This window comes from Cheilinus undulatus, linkage group 24, assembly GCF_018320785.1.
Source record: "Cheilinus undulatus linkage group 24, ASM1832078v1, whole genome shotgun sequence".
Taxonomy (NCBI): Eukaryota; Metazoa; Chordata; class Actinopteri; order Labriformes; family Labridae; genus Cheilinus; species Cheilinus undulatus.
In genome coordinates this window covers 487,761-505,819 of record NC_054888.1, presented here as the reverse complement: position 1 = coordinate 505,819, position 18,059 = coordinate 487,761, and the positions used below count along the sequence as shown (strand labels likewise).

The window sequence follows — 18,059 nt, the reverse complement described above, 5'->3', positions numbered from 1 at the left end:
GTTGTAGTGTAGTTGTAAATGTTGTAGTCTAGTTGTAAATGTTGTAGTGTAGTTGTAAATGTTGTAGTCTAGTTGTAAATGTTGTAGTGTAGTTGTAAACATTGAAGTGTAGATGTAAACGTTGTAGTGTAGTTGTAAACGTTGTAGTGTAGATGTAAACGTTGTAGTGTAGTTGTAAACGTTGTAGTGTAGATGTAAACGTTGTAGTCTAGTTGTAAATGCTGTAGTGAAGTTGTAAACATTGTAGTGTAGTTGTAAATGTTGTAGTCTAGTTTTAAATTCTGTAGTGTAGTTGTAAATGTTGTAGTCTAGTTGTAAATGCTGTAGTGAAGTTGTAAACATTGTAGTGTAATTGTAAATGTTGTAGTCTAGTTTTAAATTCTGTAGTGTAGTTGTAAATGTTGTACCTATTGTTGTAAATGTTGTAGTGTAGTTGTAAATGTTGTAGTCTAGTTGTAAATTCTATAGTGTAGGTGTGTAGTTGTAAACATAAACGTTGTAAACATTAATGCTGTAGTGTTCAGGGTCTCTGACCGTCAGCAGCTCCTCCGTGTGTCTCAGAGTCTCTTTTGTCTCATTGAACGTGAACTGAAGAACGCTGTGAGCCTGACGCTCACGCTCCAACTCCTGGAAAATACAAACACAACAAACTTTATTAACAAACACTCACACAACAAACTTTATTAACAAACACTCACACAACAAACTTTATTAACAAACACAAACACAACAAACTTTATGAACAAACACATAACAAAATTTTTCCGAACAGTGGTGCCCAAAGTTGATGACCTCTGACCTTTATTGTGTCGTCACGCTGGCGGCGTGCCTCCCATAGCTCCTCCTCCAGGTCGTTAAGCTCCTCCCTCAGAGTGTCCACCTGGTAGATCATGGTCGACTTCTCATTGTGGAGCTGAGCATTAGAAACCATCGCACGGCGGTACCTCTCCTCCGCCTCTGCCAACGACTCCTGATGACATCAGATTAAAAATGACTATAACATTCAGATTTATCATTGGACAAAGCATGACCCCTTTAGATCTACCAGGGTCTAAACCATGACCCCTTTAGATCTACCAGGGTCTAAACCATGACCCCTTTAGATCTACCAGGGTCTAAACCATGACCTTATTAGATCTACCAGGGTCTAAACCATGACCTTATTAGATCTACCAGGGTCTAAACCATGACCTTATTAGATCTACCAGGGTCTAAACCATGACCCCTTTATATCTACCAGGGTCTAAACCATGACCTTATTAGATCTACCAGGGTCTAAACCATGACCTTATTAGATCTACCAGGGTCTAAACCATGACCTTATTAGATCTACCAGGGTCTAAACCATGACCTTATTAGATCTACCAGGGTCTAAACCATGACCCCTTTATATCTACCAGGGTCTAAACCATGACCTTATTAGATCTACCAGGGTCTAAACCATGACCTTTTTAGATCTACCAGGGTCTAAACCATGACCCCTTTAGATCTACCAGGGTCTAAACCATGACCTTTTTAGATCTACCAGGGTCTAAACCATGACCCCTTTAGATCTACCAGGGTCTAAACCATGACCCCTTTAGATCTACCAGGGTCTAAACCATGACCTTTTTAGATCTACCAGGGTCTAAACCATGACCCCTTTAGATCTACCAGGGTCTAAACCATGACCTTTTTAGATCTACCAGGGTCTAAACCATGACCCCTTTAGATCTACCAGGGTCTAAACCATGACCCCTTTAGATCTACCAGGGTCTAAACCATGACCTCTTTAGAACTACAAGGGTCTACATGATGACCTCTTTAGAACTACCAGGGTCTACATGATGACCTCTTTAGAACTACCAGGGTCTACATGATGACCTCTTTAGAACTACCAGGGTCTACATGATGACCTCTTTAGAACTACCAGGGTCTACATGATGACCCCCTTTAGATCTACCAGGGTCTACATGATGACCCCCTTTAGAACTACCAGGGTCTACATGATGACCCCCTTTAGAGCTACCAGGGTCTACATGATGACCCCTTTAGAACTACCAGGGTCTACATGATGACCTCTTTAGAACTACCAGGGTCTACATGATGACCCCCTTTAGAACTACCAGGGTCTACATGATGACCCCCTTTAGAACTACCAGGGTCTAAATGATGACCTCTTTAGATCTACCAGGGTCTAAACCATGACCTCTTTAGAACTATCAGGGTCTAAACGATGACCTCTTTAGAACTACCAGGGTCTACATGATGACCTCTTTAGAACTACCAGGGTCTACATGATGACCTCTTTAGAACTACCAGGGTCTACATGATGACCCCCTTTAGATCTACCAGGGTCTAAATGATGACCTCTTTAGAACTACCAGGGTCTACATGATGACCCCCTTTAGAACTACCAGGGTCTACATGATGACCTCTTAAGAACTACCAGGGTCTACATGATGACCTCTTTAGAACTACCAGGGTCTACATGATGACCTCTTTAGAACTACCAGGGTCTACATGATGACCCCCTTTAGAACTACCAGGGTCTACATGATGACCCCCTTTAAATCTACCAGGGTCTACATGATGACCTCTTTAGAACTACCAGGGTCTACATGATGACCCCCTTTAGAACTACCAGGGTCTAAACCATGACCTCTTTAGAACTACCAGGGTCTACATGATGACCTCTTTAGAACCACCAGGGTCTAAATGATGACCTCTTTAGAACTATCAGGGTCTAAATGATGACCTCTTTAGAACTACCAGGGTCTAAACCATGACCTCTTTAGAACTACCAGGGTCTAAACCATGACCTCTTTAGATCTACCAGGGTCTATATGATGACCTCTTTAGAACCACCAGGGTCTAAATGATGACCTCTTTAGAACTACCAGGGTCTAAATGATGACCTCTTTAGAACTACCAGGGTCTAAATGATGACCTCTTTAGAACTACCAGGGTCTAAACCATGACCTCTTTAGAACTACCAGGGTCTAAACCATGACCTCTTTAGAACTACCAGGGTCTAAACCATGACCTCTTCAGAACTACCAGGGTCTAAACCATGACCTCTTTAGAACTACCAGGGTCTAAATGATGACCTCTTTAGAACTACCAGGGTCTAAATGATGACCCTCTTTAGAACTACCAGGGTCTAAATGATGACCTCTTTAGAACTACCAGGGTCTAAATGATGACCTCTTTAGAACTACCAGGGTCTAAACCATGACCTCTTTAGAACTACCAGGGTCTAAACCATGACCTCTTTAGAACTACCAGGGTCTAAACCATGACCTCTTTAGAACTACCAGGGTCTAAATGATGACCCTCTTTAGAACTACCAGGGTCTAAATGATGACCTCTTTAGAACTACCAGGGTCTAAATGATGACCTCTTTAGAACTACCAGGGTCTAAATGATGACCTCTTTAGAACTACCAGGGTCTAAACCATGACCTCTTTAGAACTACCAGGGTCTAAACCATGACCTCTTTAGAACTACCAGGGTCTAAATGATGACCTCTTTAGAACTACCAGGGTCTACATGATGACGTCTTTAGAACTACCAGGGTCTAAATGATGACCCTCTTTAGAACTACCAGGGTCTAAATGATGACCCTCTTTAGAACTACCAGGGTCTAAACCATGACCTCTTTAGAACTATCAGGGTCTAAACGATGACCTCTCTAGAACTACTAGGGTATACATGATGACCTCTTTAGAACTACCAGGGTCTACATGATGACCTCTTTAGAACTACCAGGGTCTACATGATGACCTCTTTAGAACTACCAGGGTCTACATGATGACCTCTTTAGAACTACCAGGGTCTACATGATGACCCCCTTTAGATCTACCAGGGTCTACATGATGACCTCTTTAGAACTACCAGGGTCTACATGATGACCCCCTTTAGAACTACCAGGGTCTACATGATGACCCCCTTTAGAACTACCAGGGTCTACATGATGACCCCTTTAGAACTACCAGGGTCTAAATGATGACCTCTTTAGAACTACCAGGGTCTAAATGATGACCTCTTCAGAACTACCAGGGTCTACATGATGACCTCTTTAGAACTACCAGGGTCTAAATGATGACCCTCTTTAGAACTACCAGGGTCTAAATGATGACCCTCTTTAGAACTACCAGGGTCTAAACCATGACCTCTTTAGAACTACCAGGGTCTAAACCATGACCTCTTTAGAACTACCAGGGTCTACATGATGACCTCTTTAGAACTACCAGGGTCTAAATGATGACCTCTTTAGAACTACCAGGGTCTAAATGATGACCTCTTTAGAACTACCAGGGTCTAAATGATGACCTCTTTAGAACTACCAGGGTCTAAACCATGACCTCTTTAGAACTACCAGGGTCTAAACCATGACCTCTTTAGAACTACCAGGGTCTAAACCATTACCTCTTTAGAACTACCAGGGTCTAAACCATGACCTCTTTAGAACTACCAGGGTCTAAACCATGACCTCTTTAGAACTACCAGGGTCTAAATGATGACCTCTTTAGAACTACCAGGGTCTAAATGATGACCCTCTTTAGAACTACCAGGGTCTAACCCATGACCTCTTTAGAACTACCAGGGTCTACAAGATGACCTCTTTAGAACTACCAGGGTCTAAATGATGACCCTCTTTAGAACTACCAGGGTCTAAATGATGACCTCTTTAGAACTACCAGGGTCTAAACCATGACCTCTTTAGAACTACCAGGGTCTAAACCATGACCTCTTTAGAACTACCAGGGTCTAAACCATGACCTCTTTAGAACTACCAGGGTCTAAACCATGACCTCTTTAGAACTACCAGGGTCTACATGATGACCTCTTTAGAACTACCAGGGTCTAAATGATGACCCTCTTTAGAACTACCAGGGTCTAAATGATGACCCTCTTTAGAACTACCAGGGTCTAAATGATGACCTCTTTAGAACTACCAGGGTCTAAACCATGACCTCTTTAGAACTACCAGGGTCTAAACCATGACCTCTTTAGAACTACCAGGGTCTACATGATGACCTCTTTAGAACTACCAGGGTCTACATGATGACCTCTTTAGAACTACCAGGGTCTAAATGATGACCCTCTTTAGAACTACCAGGGTCTAAATGATGACCCTCTTTAGAACTACCAGGGTCTAAATGATGACCTCTTTAGAACTACCAGGGTCTAAACCATGACCTCTTTAGAACTACCAGGGTCTACATGATGACCTCTTTAGAACTACCAGGGTCTAAATGATGACCCTCTTTAGAACTACCAGGGTCTAGCCTCAGAGTTCAGTGATCACAGTGAATCCTGCCTTGTCAGCGTCTCCTAAATTCAAGCAGTAAGGGTTAGGGGTCAGGGGTCAGGGGTTTAGGGTAGGGTGGGGGGGATTATGTGACTAATAGTTCTGATCATCAGTATTGATCGCTTTACCTTCATGTCTCTGATTGACGCCTCGGTTTCCACGGAGAATGACGTGTCACAACTTCCTCTGCGGGATGAAGCTCCGCCCAGCGACGCTAGCGTGGCAGCAGACAACGTGGAGGCGGTCCTAGATCCCTGGGGAGGGGGAGGAGCCTGGTCATCACCATAAGTAAAGTACCAATCAGTGATCAGTGAGTAATCATGTGACTGACCTTCTCCAGGAAGTCTCTTTCAGGACGCTCCTCCACCTGGAAATAGAGAAACAGGTTACTGATCAGAGGTTATTGATCAGTGATCAGAGGTTATTGATCAGTGATCAGAGGTTATTGATCAGTGATCAGAGATTATTGATCAGTGACCAGAAGTTATTGATCAGTGATCAGAGGTTATTGATCAGTGATCAGAAGTTATTGATGAGTGATCAGAGGTTAGTGATGAGTGATCAGAGGTTATTGATGAGTGATCAGAGGTTAGTGATGAGTGATCAGAGGTTATTGATGAGTGATCAGAGGTTAGTGATGAGTGATCAGAGGTTATTGATGAGTGATCAGAGGTTAGTGATGAGTGATCAGAGGTTATTGATGAGTGATCAGAGGTTAGTGATGAGTGATCAGAGGTTATTGATGAGTGATCAGAGGTTAGTGATGAGTGATCAGAGGTTATTGATCAGTGATCAGAAGTTATTGATCAGTGATCAGAGGTGATTGATCAGTGATCAGAGGTTATTGATCAGTGATCGGAAGTTTTTGATCAGTGATCAGAGGTTATTGATCAGTGACCAGAAGTTATTGATCAGTGATCAGAGGTTATTGATCAGTGATCAGAAGTTTTTGATCAGTAATCAGAGGTTATTGATCAGTGATCAGAAGTTTTTGATCAGTGATCAGAGGTTATTGATCAGTGATCAGAAGTTTTTGATCAGTGATCAGAGGTTATTGATCAGTGATCAGAAGTTTTTGATCAGTGATCAGAGGTTATTGATCAGTGATCAGAGGTTATTGATCAGTGATCAATGAAACAGCAGACAACAGAAGGTTATAAGGGAGAGGGCGCAGAGCTCACCACAGGGCTCGCTCGAGCTGAACTGGCTCTGGACGACGCCCGAGAACCTGAACCTAAAAACCCGCTGTGGTCAGACGGCTGAGGGAGGAGGAGGAAGAAAAGGAGGAAGAGAGAGAGTTTTCAGTCAGCTGTTAGTAGTTTAATGAAGTCTGTTAGTGACCAGAATGTCCCAGAAGGTTCTGACATCAGGTGTCACACCCTGACCCAGAAAGAGGCTCAACAAAACACGCCACACGCATAACAGGCAGGGGAGAATGTATGAAGACATGCTTTATTTAAAACAGTCTACATGTTGGTGAGACTTAAAAATGACATCATCATAAAAACAACGATACCGTTAGAGCTAACTGTTCAGGTTAGCTGATGTTAGCTAGTACCACATGCTGTTAGGACACCGTTAGAGCTAACTGTTCAGGTTAGCTGATGTTAGCTAGTACCACATGCTGTTAGGACACCGTTAGAGCTAACTGTTCAGGTTAGCTGATGTTAGCTAGTACCACATGCTGTTAGGACACCGTTAGAGCTAACTGATGTTGCTGAGCTGACAGAGTGGAGATCTAAGGATCGGTGACACTCACCCTGAAACTTCCTCGACTGCCCACTGACATCTTCTCCTCATCATCAGACATCTGCAGACACAGAGACAAGAACATGTAAGCATTAGCAGAAGGAAGTTACACAACTTTACTACTGACCCTACACTGATGAACCCTGACCCTACACTGATGAACTCTGACCCTACACTGATGAACCCTGACCCTACACTGATGAACTCTGACCCTACACTGATGAACTCTGACCCTACACTGATGAACCCTGACCCTACACTGATGAACCCTGACCCTACACTGATGAACCCTGACCCTACACTGATGAACCCTGACCCTACACTGATGAACCCTGACCCTACACTGATGAACTCTGACCCTACACTGATGAACCCTGACCCTACACTGATGAACTCTGACCCTACACTGATGAACTCTGACCCTACACTGATGAACCCTGACCCTACACTGATGAACTCTGACCCTACACTGATGAACTCTGACCCTACACTGATGAACCCTGACCCTACACTGATGACCCCTGACCCTACACTGATGAACTCTGACCCTACACTGATGACCCCTGACCCTACACTGATGAACTCTGACCCTACACTGATGAACCCTGACCCTACACTGATGAACTCTGACCCTACAGTGATGACCCCTGACCCTACAGTGATGACCCCTGACCCTACAGTGATGACCCCTGACCCTACAGTGACCATTAAGCAGTCATGCAGTAAGGCAGAGCAGTGAGCAGAGGTGAAGAGAGGAGGTACAGACCGAGGCGTGTCTCCGTGAGTGGCGAGAATACCGCTCACTTTCCTCCTGAAAGGCCACGAAGAAGAAAGAAGAGTTAGAGAGCTGAAACTGAAGAAGAAGAATGGCACAGCCGGTTTCCTCTAAACGCTCGCCATGCTGCTGTTTGGAGGAAACCTGGCAGACTAAACCCAGGGATAATACAACAGCCTGTCAGGCAAAGGGAGGGGCAGCACTGTGGTCCAACCTTGCAGGAAGTAACATCTAAATAATCCTTCAAAATAAACTAACATGCACATGGAGGCATGGGATGGTGCAAAGAGATCAGATGAGTGTAAGGTCTCTTTGCACCATCATACACCATCTAGATCAGCACAAACAGGGTCGGCTAGCTCTTCAATCAATGAATAGACTAAATGTCAAATAAAATTATAAACAACATTAAAATAAGATCCACAAAAGACAGAAAAGATGAAATATTAATGATCATCTGAGTCTGAGCACGAGCAGAATAAACATCCCCACAACAAACAGCACAAACTTCCTGTTTACATGCAACACCTAGGACTATGATGAGAGCGGCGCTGATTCATGAAAACCCTCATTATAGTTACTGATCTACGGCTGTCTCTGCTGCATGCTTTAATCTAGCAATAACAGTGTCAGCAATCACTTTTACTGTGACAATGGGTCACACATCCTCCGCAAAGAACCAACTATGAGGGTGGTACATGAAACATAACTCAGGTTTTCATGGAGTCTGAGCCTTAATGAGTCTTCACAAGTTCAACGGTCCTCCACTGGCTGGATTCACACTGCCCACAACACCAGCAGCATGTTAAAGGTTAAAAAACACCTGGACATGGTTATGCACCTGAAAAAACAAAAGTTTTCAACACATCAGGATGTTTCAAGGCTCCAAAAAATCCTGATCCTGAACAATTACACATCTCTGAAAACCCGAAACCAGCAAAGGTGGCCGCAGAACCCCCAACTAACTACTGCATAATGCAGCATAAAGGAGCCAGGATATACTACTTCCTGTCTAGGACACTTGTGTTTATGAAGGCTATACTACTTCCTGTCTAGGACACTTGTGTTTATGAAGGCTATACTACTTCCTGTCTAGGACACTTATGTTTTTGAAGGCTTTACTACTTCCTGTCTAGGATATTACTGTTAACGAGGAATATACTACTTCCTATCTTTGGTGTAAGTGGTCAGTCAGCGGTTTTGAAACCAGCCAGTGAGACCCTGAAAGCTAGTCTGTGATTGGTCAGAGAGCTGGTCTGTGATTGGTCACAGAGCCAGTCTGTGATTGGTCCTACCATCCACTGTTCAATGTGTCCCCACTTATTATCCAGACCATAATACTTCTGTGGATGGAGACAGAGGAGAAGGGGAGGAAACAGAGGAGAAGAGTTAGAGCTCTCTGATTGGTGGAGACTAACTCCAACCGGCCGGCAGCCAGGAGGAGCATATCAAACACACCCAGGGGTGATGGTTCAGGATGGGGGAGGAGTCAGTCTCACCTTGTGACTGTGGAAGAGCTGAAGAAGGCGGGACAGAACAAGAGGAAAGGCGGGGTTAAGCCAGGAAGTAGGAGGGTTGTTATTAAGATAGAAATGAGAAAAAGTTATTAATCAAAGAATAAAATAAAGTCAAGGTCAGAGGTCACAAACACCAATCACTCATCAATTATCAGTAATAATTAAATATCATTTTAACATTTGATACATTATCAATATGCAATCAATAAATAATCAGGTAAACATGAACATCTACAGTGTCTTCATTTAAGGTTTCATTTCTTTGAATCAAAAACTTGATTCACTAAATCACAAACATCCCAAAAAAATCCTCCCTAAAATATTTAACACTGAAACTCAAAACAATAAAAACGCTCGCAAAATAAACGTTTATATGAGAGAGGTCAAAACAGGTGAGATCAATACCTGATCTGAACAGGGAAGCTACAAGTGAACTATGGGTTAACTACAGGTAAACTACAGGTTAATAACAGATACACTATAGGTTAACTGTAGATAAACTACAGGTATACTACAGGTTAACTACAGGTAAACTATAGGTTAACTATGGATAAACTACAGGAATACTACAGGTTAACTACAGGTAAACTACAGGAATACTACAGATAAACTACAGGAATACAACAGGTAAACTACAGGTTAACTACAGGTTAACTACAGGTACACGATAGGTTAACTACAGATAAACTACAGGAATACTACAGGTTAACTACAGGTACACTATAGGTTAACTATGGATAAACTACAGGCATACTACAGGTTAACTACAGGTACACTATAGGCTAACTATGGATAAAGTACAGGAATACTACAGGTGAACTACAGGTACACGATAGGTTAACTACAGATAAACTACAGGAATACTACAGGTAAACTACAGGTAAACTACAGGAATACTACAGGTAAACTACAGGTAAACTAAGGTTAATTACAGATACACTATAGGTTTACTGTAGATAAACTACAGACATACTACAGGTAAACTACAGGTACACAATAGGTGAACTACAGATAAACTACAGGAATACTACAGGTAAACTACAGGTAAACTACAGGAATACTACAGGTTAACTACAGGTTAACTACAGGAATACTACAGGTAAACTACAGGTAAACTACAGGTAAACTACAGGAATACAACAGGTTAACTACAGGTTAACTACAGGTTAACTACAGGAATACTACAGGTTAACTACAGGTAAACTACAGGAATACTACAGGTTGACTACAGGTAAACTACAGGAATACTACAGGTTAACTACAGGTTAACTACTGGAATACTACAGGTAACCTACAGGCAAACTACAGGTACACGATGGGTTACCTATAGATAAACTACAGGAATACTACAGGTAAACTACAGGTAAACTAAACTACAGGTAAACTACAGGAATACTACAGGTAAACTACAGGTAAACTACAGGAATACTACAGGTAAACTACAGTAATACTACAGGAATACTTAAGGTAAACTACAAGTTAACTACAGGTTAATTACAGATACACTATAGGTGAGCTGTAGATAAACTACAGGCATACTACAGATTAACTACAGGTACACGATAGGTTAACAACAGATAAAATACAGGAATACTACAGGTAAACTACAGGTAAACTACAGGAATACTACAGGTACACGATGGGTTAACTATAGATAAACTACAGGAATACTACAGGAATACTACAGGTTAACTACAGGTAAACTACAGGAATACTACAGGTAAACTACAGATTAACTATAGGTACACGATGGGTTAACTATAGATAAACTACAGGAATACTACAGGTAAACTACAGGTAAACTACAGGTTAACTACAGGTAAACTACAGGAATACTACAGGTTAACTACAGGTAAACTACAGGAATACTAAAGGTTAACTACAGGTACACGATGGGTTAACTATAGATAAACTACAGGAATACTACAGGTAAACTACAGGAATACTACAAGTTAACTACAGGAATACTACAGGTTAACTTCAGGTAAACTACAGGAATACAACAAGAAACTACAGGGTAACTACAGGAATACTACAGGTAAACTACAGGTAAACTACAGGAATACTACAGGAAGACTACAGGTTAACTACAGGTAAACTACAGGAATACTACAGGTTAACTACAGGTAAACTACAGGTAAACTACAGGAATACTACAGAAATACTACAGGTAAACAACAGGTTAACTACAGGTACACTATAGGATAACTATAGATAAACTACAGGAAGACTACAGGTAAACTACAGGTAAACTACAGGAATACTACAGGTAAACAACAGGAATACTACAAGTAAACTACAGGTTAAATACAGGTTAACTACAGGAATACTACAGGTTAACTACAGGAAGACTACAGGTAAACTACAGGTTAACTACAGGAATACTACAAGTAAACTACAGGTAAACTACAGGTTAACTACAGGAATACTACAGGTTAACGACAGGTTGGCTATAGGTAAACTACAGGTTAACTACAGGTAAACTACAGGAATACTACAGGTTAACTACAGGTAAACTACAGGAATACTACAGGTTAACTACAGGTAAACTACAGGTTAACTTCAGGTACACGATGGGTTAACTATAGATAAACTACAGGAATACTACAGGTAAACTACAGGTTAACTACAGGAATACTACAGGTAAACTACAGGTAAACTACAGGTATGCTATAGGTAAACTGCAGGTTAACTACAGGTAAACTACAGGTTGACTACAGGAATACTACAGGTAAACTACAGGAATACTACAGTTTAACTACAGGTAAACTACAGGTAAACAACAGGAATACTACAGGTAAACTACAGGTAGACTAGACTACATGTTAACACTGGTAACAGTTTTGATGAAAACATTAACTGAATAATCAGATATTTAACTTTGATTCCAAGCATCTTACCTTCTGAAGTTTTCCTCCTTTAACACTAATGATGTTTGTTTTCTGAGTTTCTAACCTGTTCTACAAATTTCTACAGACACTAAAAAATGTTCTTTAAAAACTTTAAACACTCAAACTTTCAGAGACTCACCAGAGCAGAGCTGTAGAGTGGATCAGACTGATGATTAAAGCCCTGACCTCTGACCCTAACCACTCAATCACTGTGATGTCACACAGGTAAACACCACAGAGATACACAGGTAGATACTGCCTGGCCTGTTAACGTTCATGGGAGATAGAGGCGGCCATCTTGGAGAGGGGCAGGGGAAGGTCTAAAGTTAAATGATCGTCTCTCTGAGTTCTAGAGCTGTTAGCTTTGATAAGACTTGGCCTGATTCATAGAAACAGTTAGTGAAGTTCTCAGGCTAACAAAGGGGATCTTTACTGTAGCTGTGAGACTTTAAAAAAAGAAAGAACAGGTTGATTTATTAACACATTTCTGAGATTATCATTTATAAAAGTTCCTGAGACTGAGGAAGAGATGAACCCAGCAGTGAATATCCACTCACATCAAAATGATTTCCAAACATCACGATAATTTCAGGAGAAATCACCAACAAAGCCTGACTAGACACTGTTTAAACAGTACAAGAATCTAAACAGTTCCTGAATCAACACTGTTTAAACAGTACCAGTTTCTAAGCAGTTCCTGAATCAACACTGTTAAAACAGTCCCAGTATCTAAAGAGTTCATGAATCAACACTGTTAAAACAGTACCAGTATCTAAACAGTTCCTGAATCAAAACTGTTTAAACAATACCAGTATCTAAAGAGATCCTGAATCAACACTGTTTAAACAGTACAAGTATCTAAAAAGTTCTTGAATCAACACTGTTTAAACAGTACCAGTATCTATACAGTTCCTGAATCAACATTTTTAGAACAGTACCAGTATCTAAACAGATCCTGAATCAACACTGTTTAAACAGTACAAGTATCTAAACAGTTCCTGGATCAACACTGTTGAAACAGTACCAGTATGTAAACAGTTCCTGAATCAACACTGTTTGAAAAGTACCAGTTTCTAAACAGTTCCTGAATCAACACTGTTAACACAGTACCAGTTTCTAAACAGTTCCTGAATCAAAACTGTTTAAACAATACCAGTTTCTAAACAGATCCTGAATCAACACTGTTTAAACAGTACAAGTTTCTAAACAGTTCCTGAATTAACACTGTTTAAACAGTACCAGTGTCTTAACAGTTCTTGAATCAACACTGTTTAAACAGTACAAGTATCTAAACAGTTCCTGAATCAACACTGTTTAAATAGTACCAGTGTCTAAAGAGTTCATGAATCAACACTGTTTAAACAGTACCAGTATCTAAACAGTTCCTGAATCAACACTGTTTAAACAGTACCAGTATCTAAACAGTTCCTGAATCAACACTGTTTAAACAGTACCAGTTTCTAAGCAGTTCCTGAATCAACATTGTTAGAACAGTACCAGTTTCTAAACAGTTCCTGAATCAAAACTATTTAAACAGTACAAGTTTCTTAACAGTTCCCTGAATCAACACTGTTTAAACAATACCAGTATCTAAACAGTTCCTGAATCAACACTGTTTAAACAGTACCAGTATCTAAACAGTTCCTGAATCAACACTGTAGAAACAGTACCATTGTCTAAACAGGTCCTGAATCAACACTGTTAAAACAGTACCAGTATCTAAAGAGTTCATGAATCAACACTGTTTAAACAGTACCAGTATCTAAACAGTTCCTGAATCAACACTGTTTAAACAGTCCCAGTTTCTAAGCAGTTCCTGAATCAACATTGTTAGAACAGTACCAGTTTCTAAAACAGTTCCTGAATCAACACTGTTGAAACAGTACAAGTATCTAAACAGTTCCTGGATCAACACTGTTGAAACAGTACCAGTATCTAAACAGTTCCTGAATCAACACTGTTTGAACAGTACCAGTGTCTTAACAGTTCCTGAATCAACACTGTTAACACAGTACCAGTTTCTAAACAGTTCCTGAATCAAAACTGTTTAAACAATACCAGTATCTAAACAGATCCTGAATCAACACTGTTTAAACAGTACCAGTATCTAAACAGTTCCTGAATCAACACTGTTTAAACAGTACCAGTGTCTTAACAGTTCTTGAATCAACACTGTTTAAACAGTACCAGTATCTAAACAGTTCCTGAACCAACACTGTTTAAACAGTACCAGTTTCTAAGCAGTTCCTGAATCAACATTGTTAGAACAGTACCAGTTTCTAAACAGTTCCTGAATCAAAACTATTTAAACAGTACAAGTTTCTAAACAGTTCCCTGAATCAACACTGTTTAAACAATACCAGTATCTAAACAGTTCCTGAATCAACACTGTTTAAACAGTACCAGTTTCTAAACAGTTCCTGAATCAACACTGTTAACACAGTACCAGTTTCTAAACAGTTCCTGAATCAAAACTGTTTAAACAATACCAGTATCTAAACAGTTCCTGAATCAACACTGTTTAAACAGTACAAGTTTCTAAACAGTTCCTGAATTAACACTGTTTAAACAGTACCAGTGTCTTAACAGTTCTTGAATCAACACTGTTTAAACAGTACCAGTATCTAAACAGTTCCTGAATCAACACTGTTTAAACACTACCAGTTTCTAAGCAGTTCCTGAATCAACACTGTTAAAACAGTCCCAGTATCTAAAGAGTTCATGAATCAACACTGTTTAAACAGTACCAGTATCTAAACAGTTCCTGAATCAACACTGTTTAAACAGTACCAGTTTCTAAGCAGTTCCTGAATCAACATTGTTAGAACAGTACCAGTTTCTAAAACAGTTCCTGAATCAACACTGTTGAAACAGTACAAGTATCTAAACAGTTCCTGGATCAACACTGTTGAAACAGTACCAGTATCTAAACAGTTCCTGAATCAACACTGTTTGAACAGTACCAGTGTCTTAACAGTTCCTGAATCAACACTGTTAACACAGTACCAGTTTCTAAACAGTTCCTGAATCAAAACTGTTTAAACAATACCAGTATCTAAACAGATCCTGAATCAACACTGTTTAAACAGTACCAGTATCTAAACAGTTCCTGAATCAACACTGTTTAAACAGTACCAGTATCTTAACAGTTCTTGAATCAACACTGTTTAAACAGTACAAGTATCTAAACAGTTCCTGAATCACAACTGTTTAAACAGTACCAGTTTCTAAACAGTTCCTGAATCAACACTGTTTAAACAGTACCAGTTTCTAAGCAGTTCCTGAATCAACATTGTTAGAACAGTACCAGTTTCTAAACAGTTCCTGAATCAAAACTATTTAAACAGTACAAGTTTCTTAACAGTTCCCTGAATCAACACTGTTTAAACAATACCAGTATCTAAACAGTTCCTGAATCAACACTGTTTGAACAGTACCAGTGTCTTAACAGTTCTTGAATCAACACTGTTTAAACAATACAAGTATCTAAACAGTTCCTGAATCAACACTGTTTAAATAGTACCAGTGTCTAAAGAGTTCATGAATCAACACTGTTTAAACAGTACCAGTTTCTAAACAGTTCCTGAATCAACACTGTTTAAACAGTCCCAGTTTCTAAGCAGTTCCTGAATCAACATTCTTAGAACAGTACCAGTTTCTAAACAGTTCCTGAATCAAAACTATTTAAACAGTACAAGTTTCTTAACAGTTCCCTGAATCAACACTGTTTAAACAATACCAGTATCTAAACAGTTCCTGAATCAACACTGTTTAAACAGTACCAGTATCTAAACAGTTCCTGAATCAACACTGTAGAAACAGTACCATTGTCTAAACAGGTCCTGAATCAACACTGTTAAAACAGTCCCAGTATCTAAAGAGTTCATGAATCAACACTGTTTAAACAGTACCAGTATCTAAACAGTTCCTGAATCAACACTGTTTAAACAGTACCAGTTTCTAAGCAGTTCCTGAATCAACATTGTTAGAACAGTACCAGTTTCTAAAACAGTTCCTGAATCAACACTGTTGAAACAGTACAAGTATCTAAACAGTTCCTGGATCAACACTGTTGAAACAGTACCAGTATCTAAACAGTTCCTGAATCAAAACTGTTTAAACAATACCAGTATCTAAACAGATCCTGAATCAACACTGTTTAAACAGTACCAGTGTCTTAACAGTTCTTGAATCAACACTGTTTAAACAGTACCAGTTTCTAAACAGTTCCTGAATCAAAACTATTTAAACAGTACAAGTTTCTTAACAGTTCCCTGAATCAACACTGTTTAAACAATACCAGTATCTAAACAGTTCCTGAATCAACACTGTTTCAACAGTACCAGTTTCTAAACAGTTCCTGAATCAACACTGTTAACACAGTACCAGTTTCTAAACAGTTCCTGAATCAAAACTGTTTAAACAATACCAGTATCTAAACAGATCCTGAATCAACACTGTTTAAACAGTACAAGTTTCTAAACAGTTCCTGAATTAACACTGTTTAAACAGTACCAGTGTCTTAACAGTTCTTGAATCAACACTGTTTGAAAAGTACCAGTTTCTAAACAGTTCCTGAATCAACACTGTTAACACAGTACCAGTTTCTAAGCAGTTCCTGAATCAACACTGTTTAAACAGTACCAGTATCTAAAGAGTTCATGAATCAACACTGTTTAAACAGTACCAGTATCTAAACAGTTCCTGAATCAACACTGTTTAAACAGTACCAGTATCTATACAGTTCCTGAATCAACATTGTTAGAACAGTACCAGTTTCTAAACAGTTCCTGAATCAACACTGTTGAAACAGTACAAGTATCTAAACAGTTCCTGGATCAACACTGTTGAAACAGTACCAGTATGTAAACAGTTCCTGAATCAACACTGTTTGAAAAGTACCAGTTTCTAAACAGTTCCTGAATCAAAACTGTTTAAACAATACCAGTATCTAAACAGATCCTGAATCAACACTGTTTAAACAGTACAAGTTTCTAAACAGTTCCTGAATTAACACTGTTTAAACAGTACCAGTGTCTTAACAGTTCTTGAATCAACACTGTTTAAACAGTACAAGTATCTAAACAGTTCCTGAATCAACACTGTTTAAATAGTACCAGTGTCTAAAGAGTTCATGAATCAACACTGTTTAAACAGTACCAGTATCTAAACAGTTCCTGAATCAACACTGTTTAAACAGTACCAGTATCTAAACAGTTCCTGAATCAACACTGTTTAAACAGTACCCGTTTCTAAGCAGTTCCTGAATCAACATTGTTAGAACAGTACCAGTTTCTAAACAGTTCCTGAATCAAAACTATTTAAACAGTACAAGTTTCTTAACAGTTCCCTGAATCAACACTGTTTAAACAATACCAGTATCTAAACAGTTCCTGAATCAACACTGTTTAAACAGTACCAGTATCTAAACAGTTCCTGAATCAACACTGTAGAAACAGTACCATTGTCTAAACAGGTCCTGAATCAACACTGTTAAAACAGTACCAGTATCTAAAGAGTTCATGAATCAACACTGTTTAAACAGTACCAGTATCTAAACAGTTCCTGAATCAACACTGTTTAAACAGTCCCAGTTTCTAAGCAGTTCCTGAATCAACATTGTTAGAACAGTACCAGTTTCTAAAACAGTTCCTGAATCAACACTGTTGAAACAGTACAAGTATCTAAACAGTTCCTGGATCAACACTGTTGAAACAGTACCAGTATCTAAACAGTTCCTGAATCAACACTGTTTGAACAGTACCAGTGTCTAAACAGTTCCTGAATCAACACTGTTTAAACAGTACCAGTGTCTTAACAGTTCTTGAATC

The 18,059-nt window shown here is 39.6% G+C and overlaps 1 protein-coding gene across 6 annotated transcripts in view; it reads right to left on the bottom strand.

The window, feature by feature from the left end:
* lrrfip1b (leucine rich repeat (in FLII) interacting protein 1b) overlaps nucleotides 1-18,059 on the bottom strand; it is a 67,969-nt gene that overhangs the window by 27,174 nt on the left and 22,736 nt on the right. For 2 of the 6 annotated variants that reach the window (XM_041782073.1, XM_041782076.1), the window contains exons 3-11: nucleotides 9,320-9,337; nucleotides 9,116-9,163; nucleotides 7,812-7,856; nucleotides 7,056-7,106; nucleotides 6,478-6,555; nucleotides 5,628-5,663; nucleotides 5,425-5,550; nucleotides 800-970; nucleotides 535-627 (exon numbers count right to left, since the gene is read on the bottom strand). In XM_041782073.1, the coding sequence (XP_041638007.1) occupies nucleotides 535-627; nucleotides 800-970; nucleotides 5,425-5,550; nucleotides 5,628-5,663; nucleotides 6,478-6,555; nucleotides 7,056-7,106; nucleotides 7,812-7,856; nucleotides 9,116-9,163; nucleotides 9,320-9,337 (666 nt within the window). The remainder of the gene's footprint in view (nucleotides 1-534; nucleotides 628-799; nucleotides 971-5,424; nucleotides 5,551-5,627; nucleotides 5,664-6,477; nucleotides 6,556-7,055; nucleotides 7,107-7,811; nucleotides 7,857-9,115; nucleotides 9,164-9,319; nucleotides 9,338-18,059) is intronic. The other 4 variants (XM_041782074.1, XM_041782078.1, XM_041782075.1 and 1 more) reach the window with 3 other exon arrangements.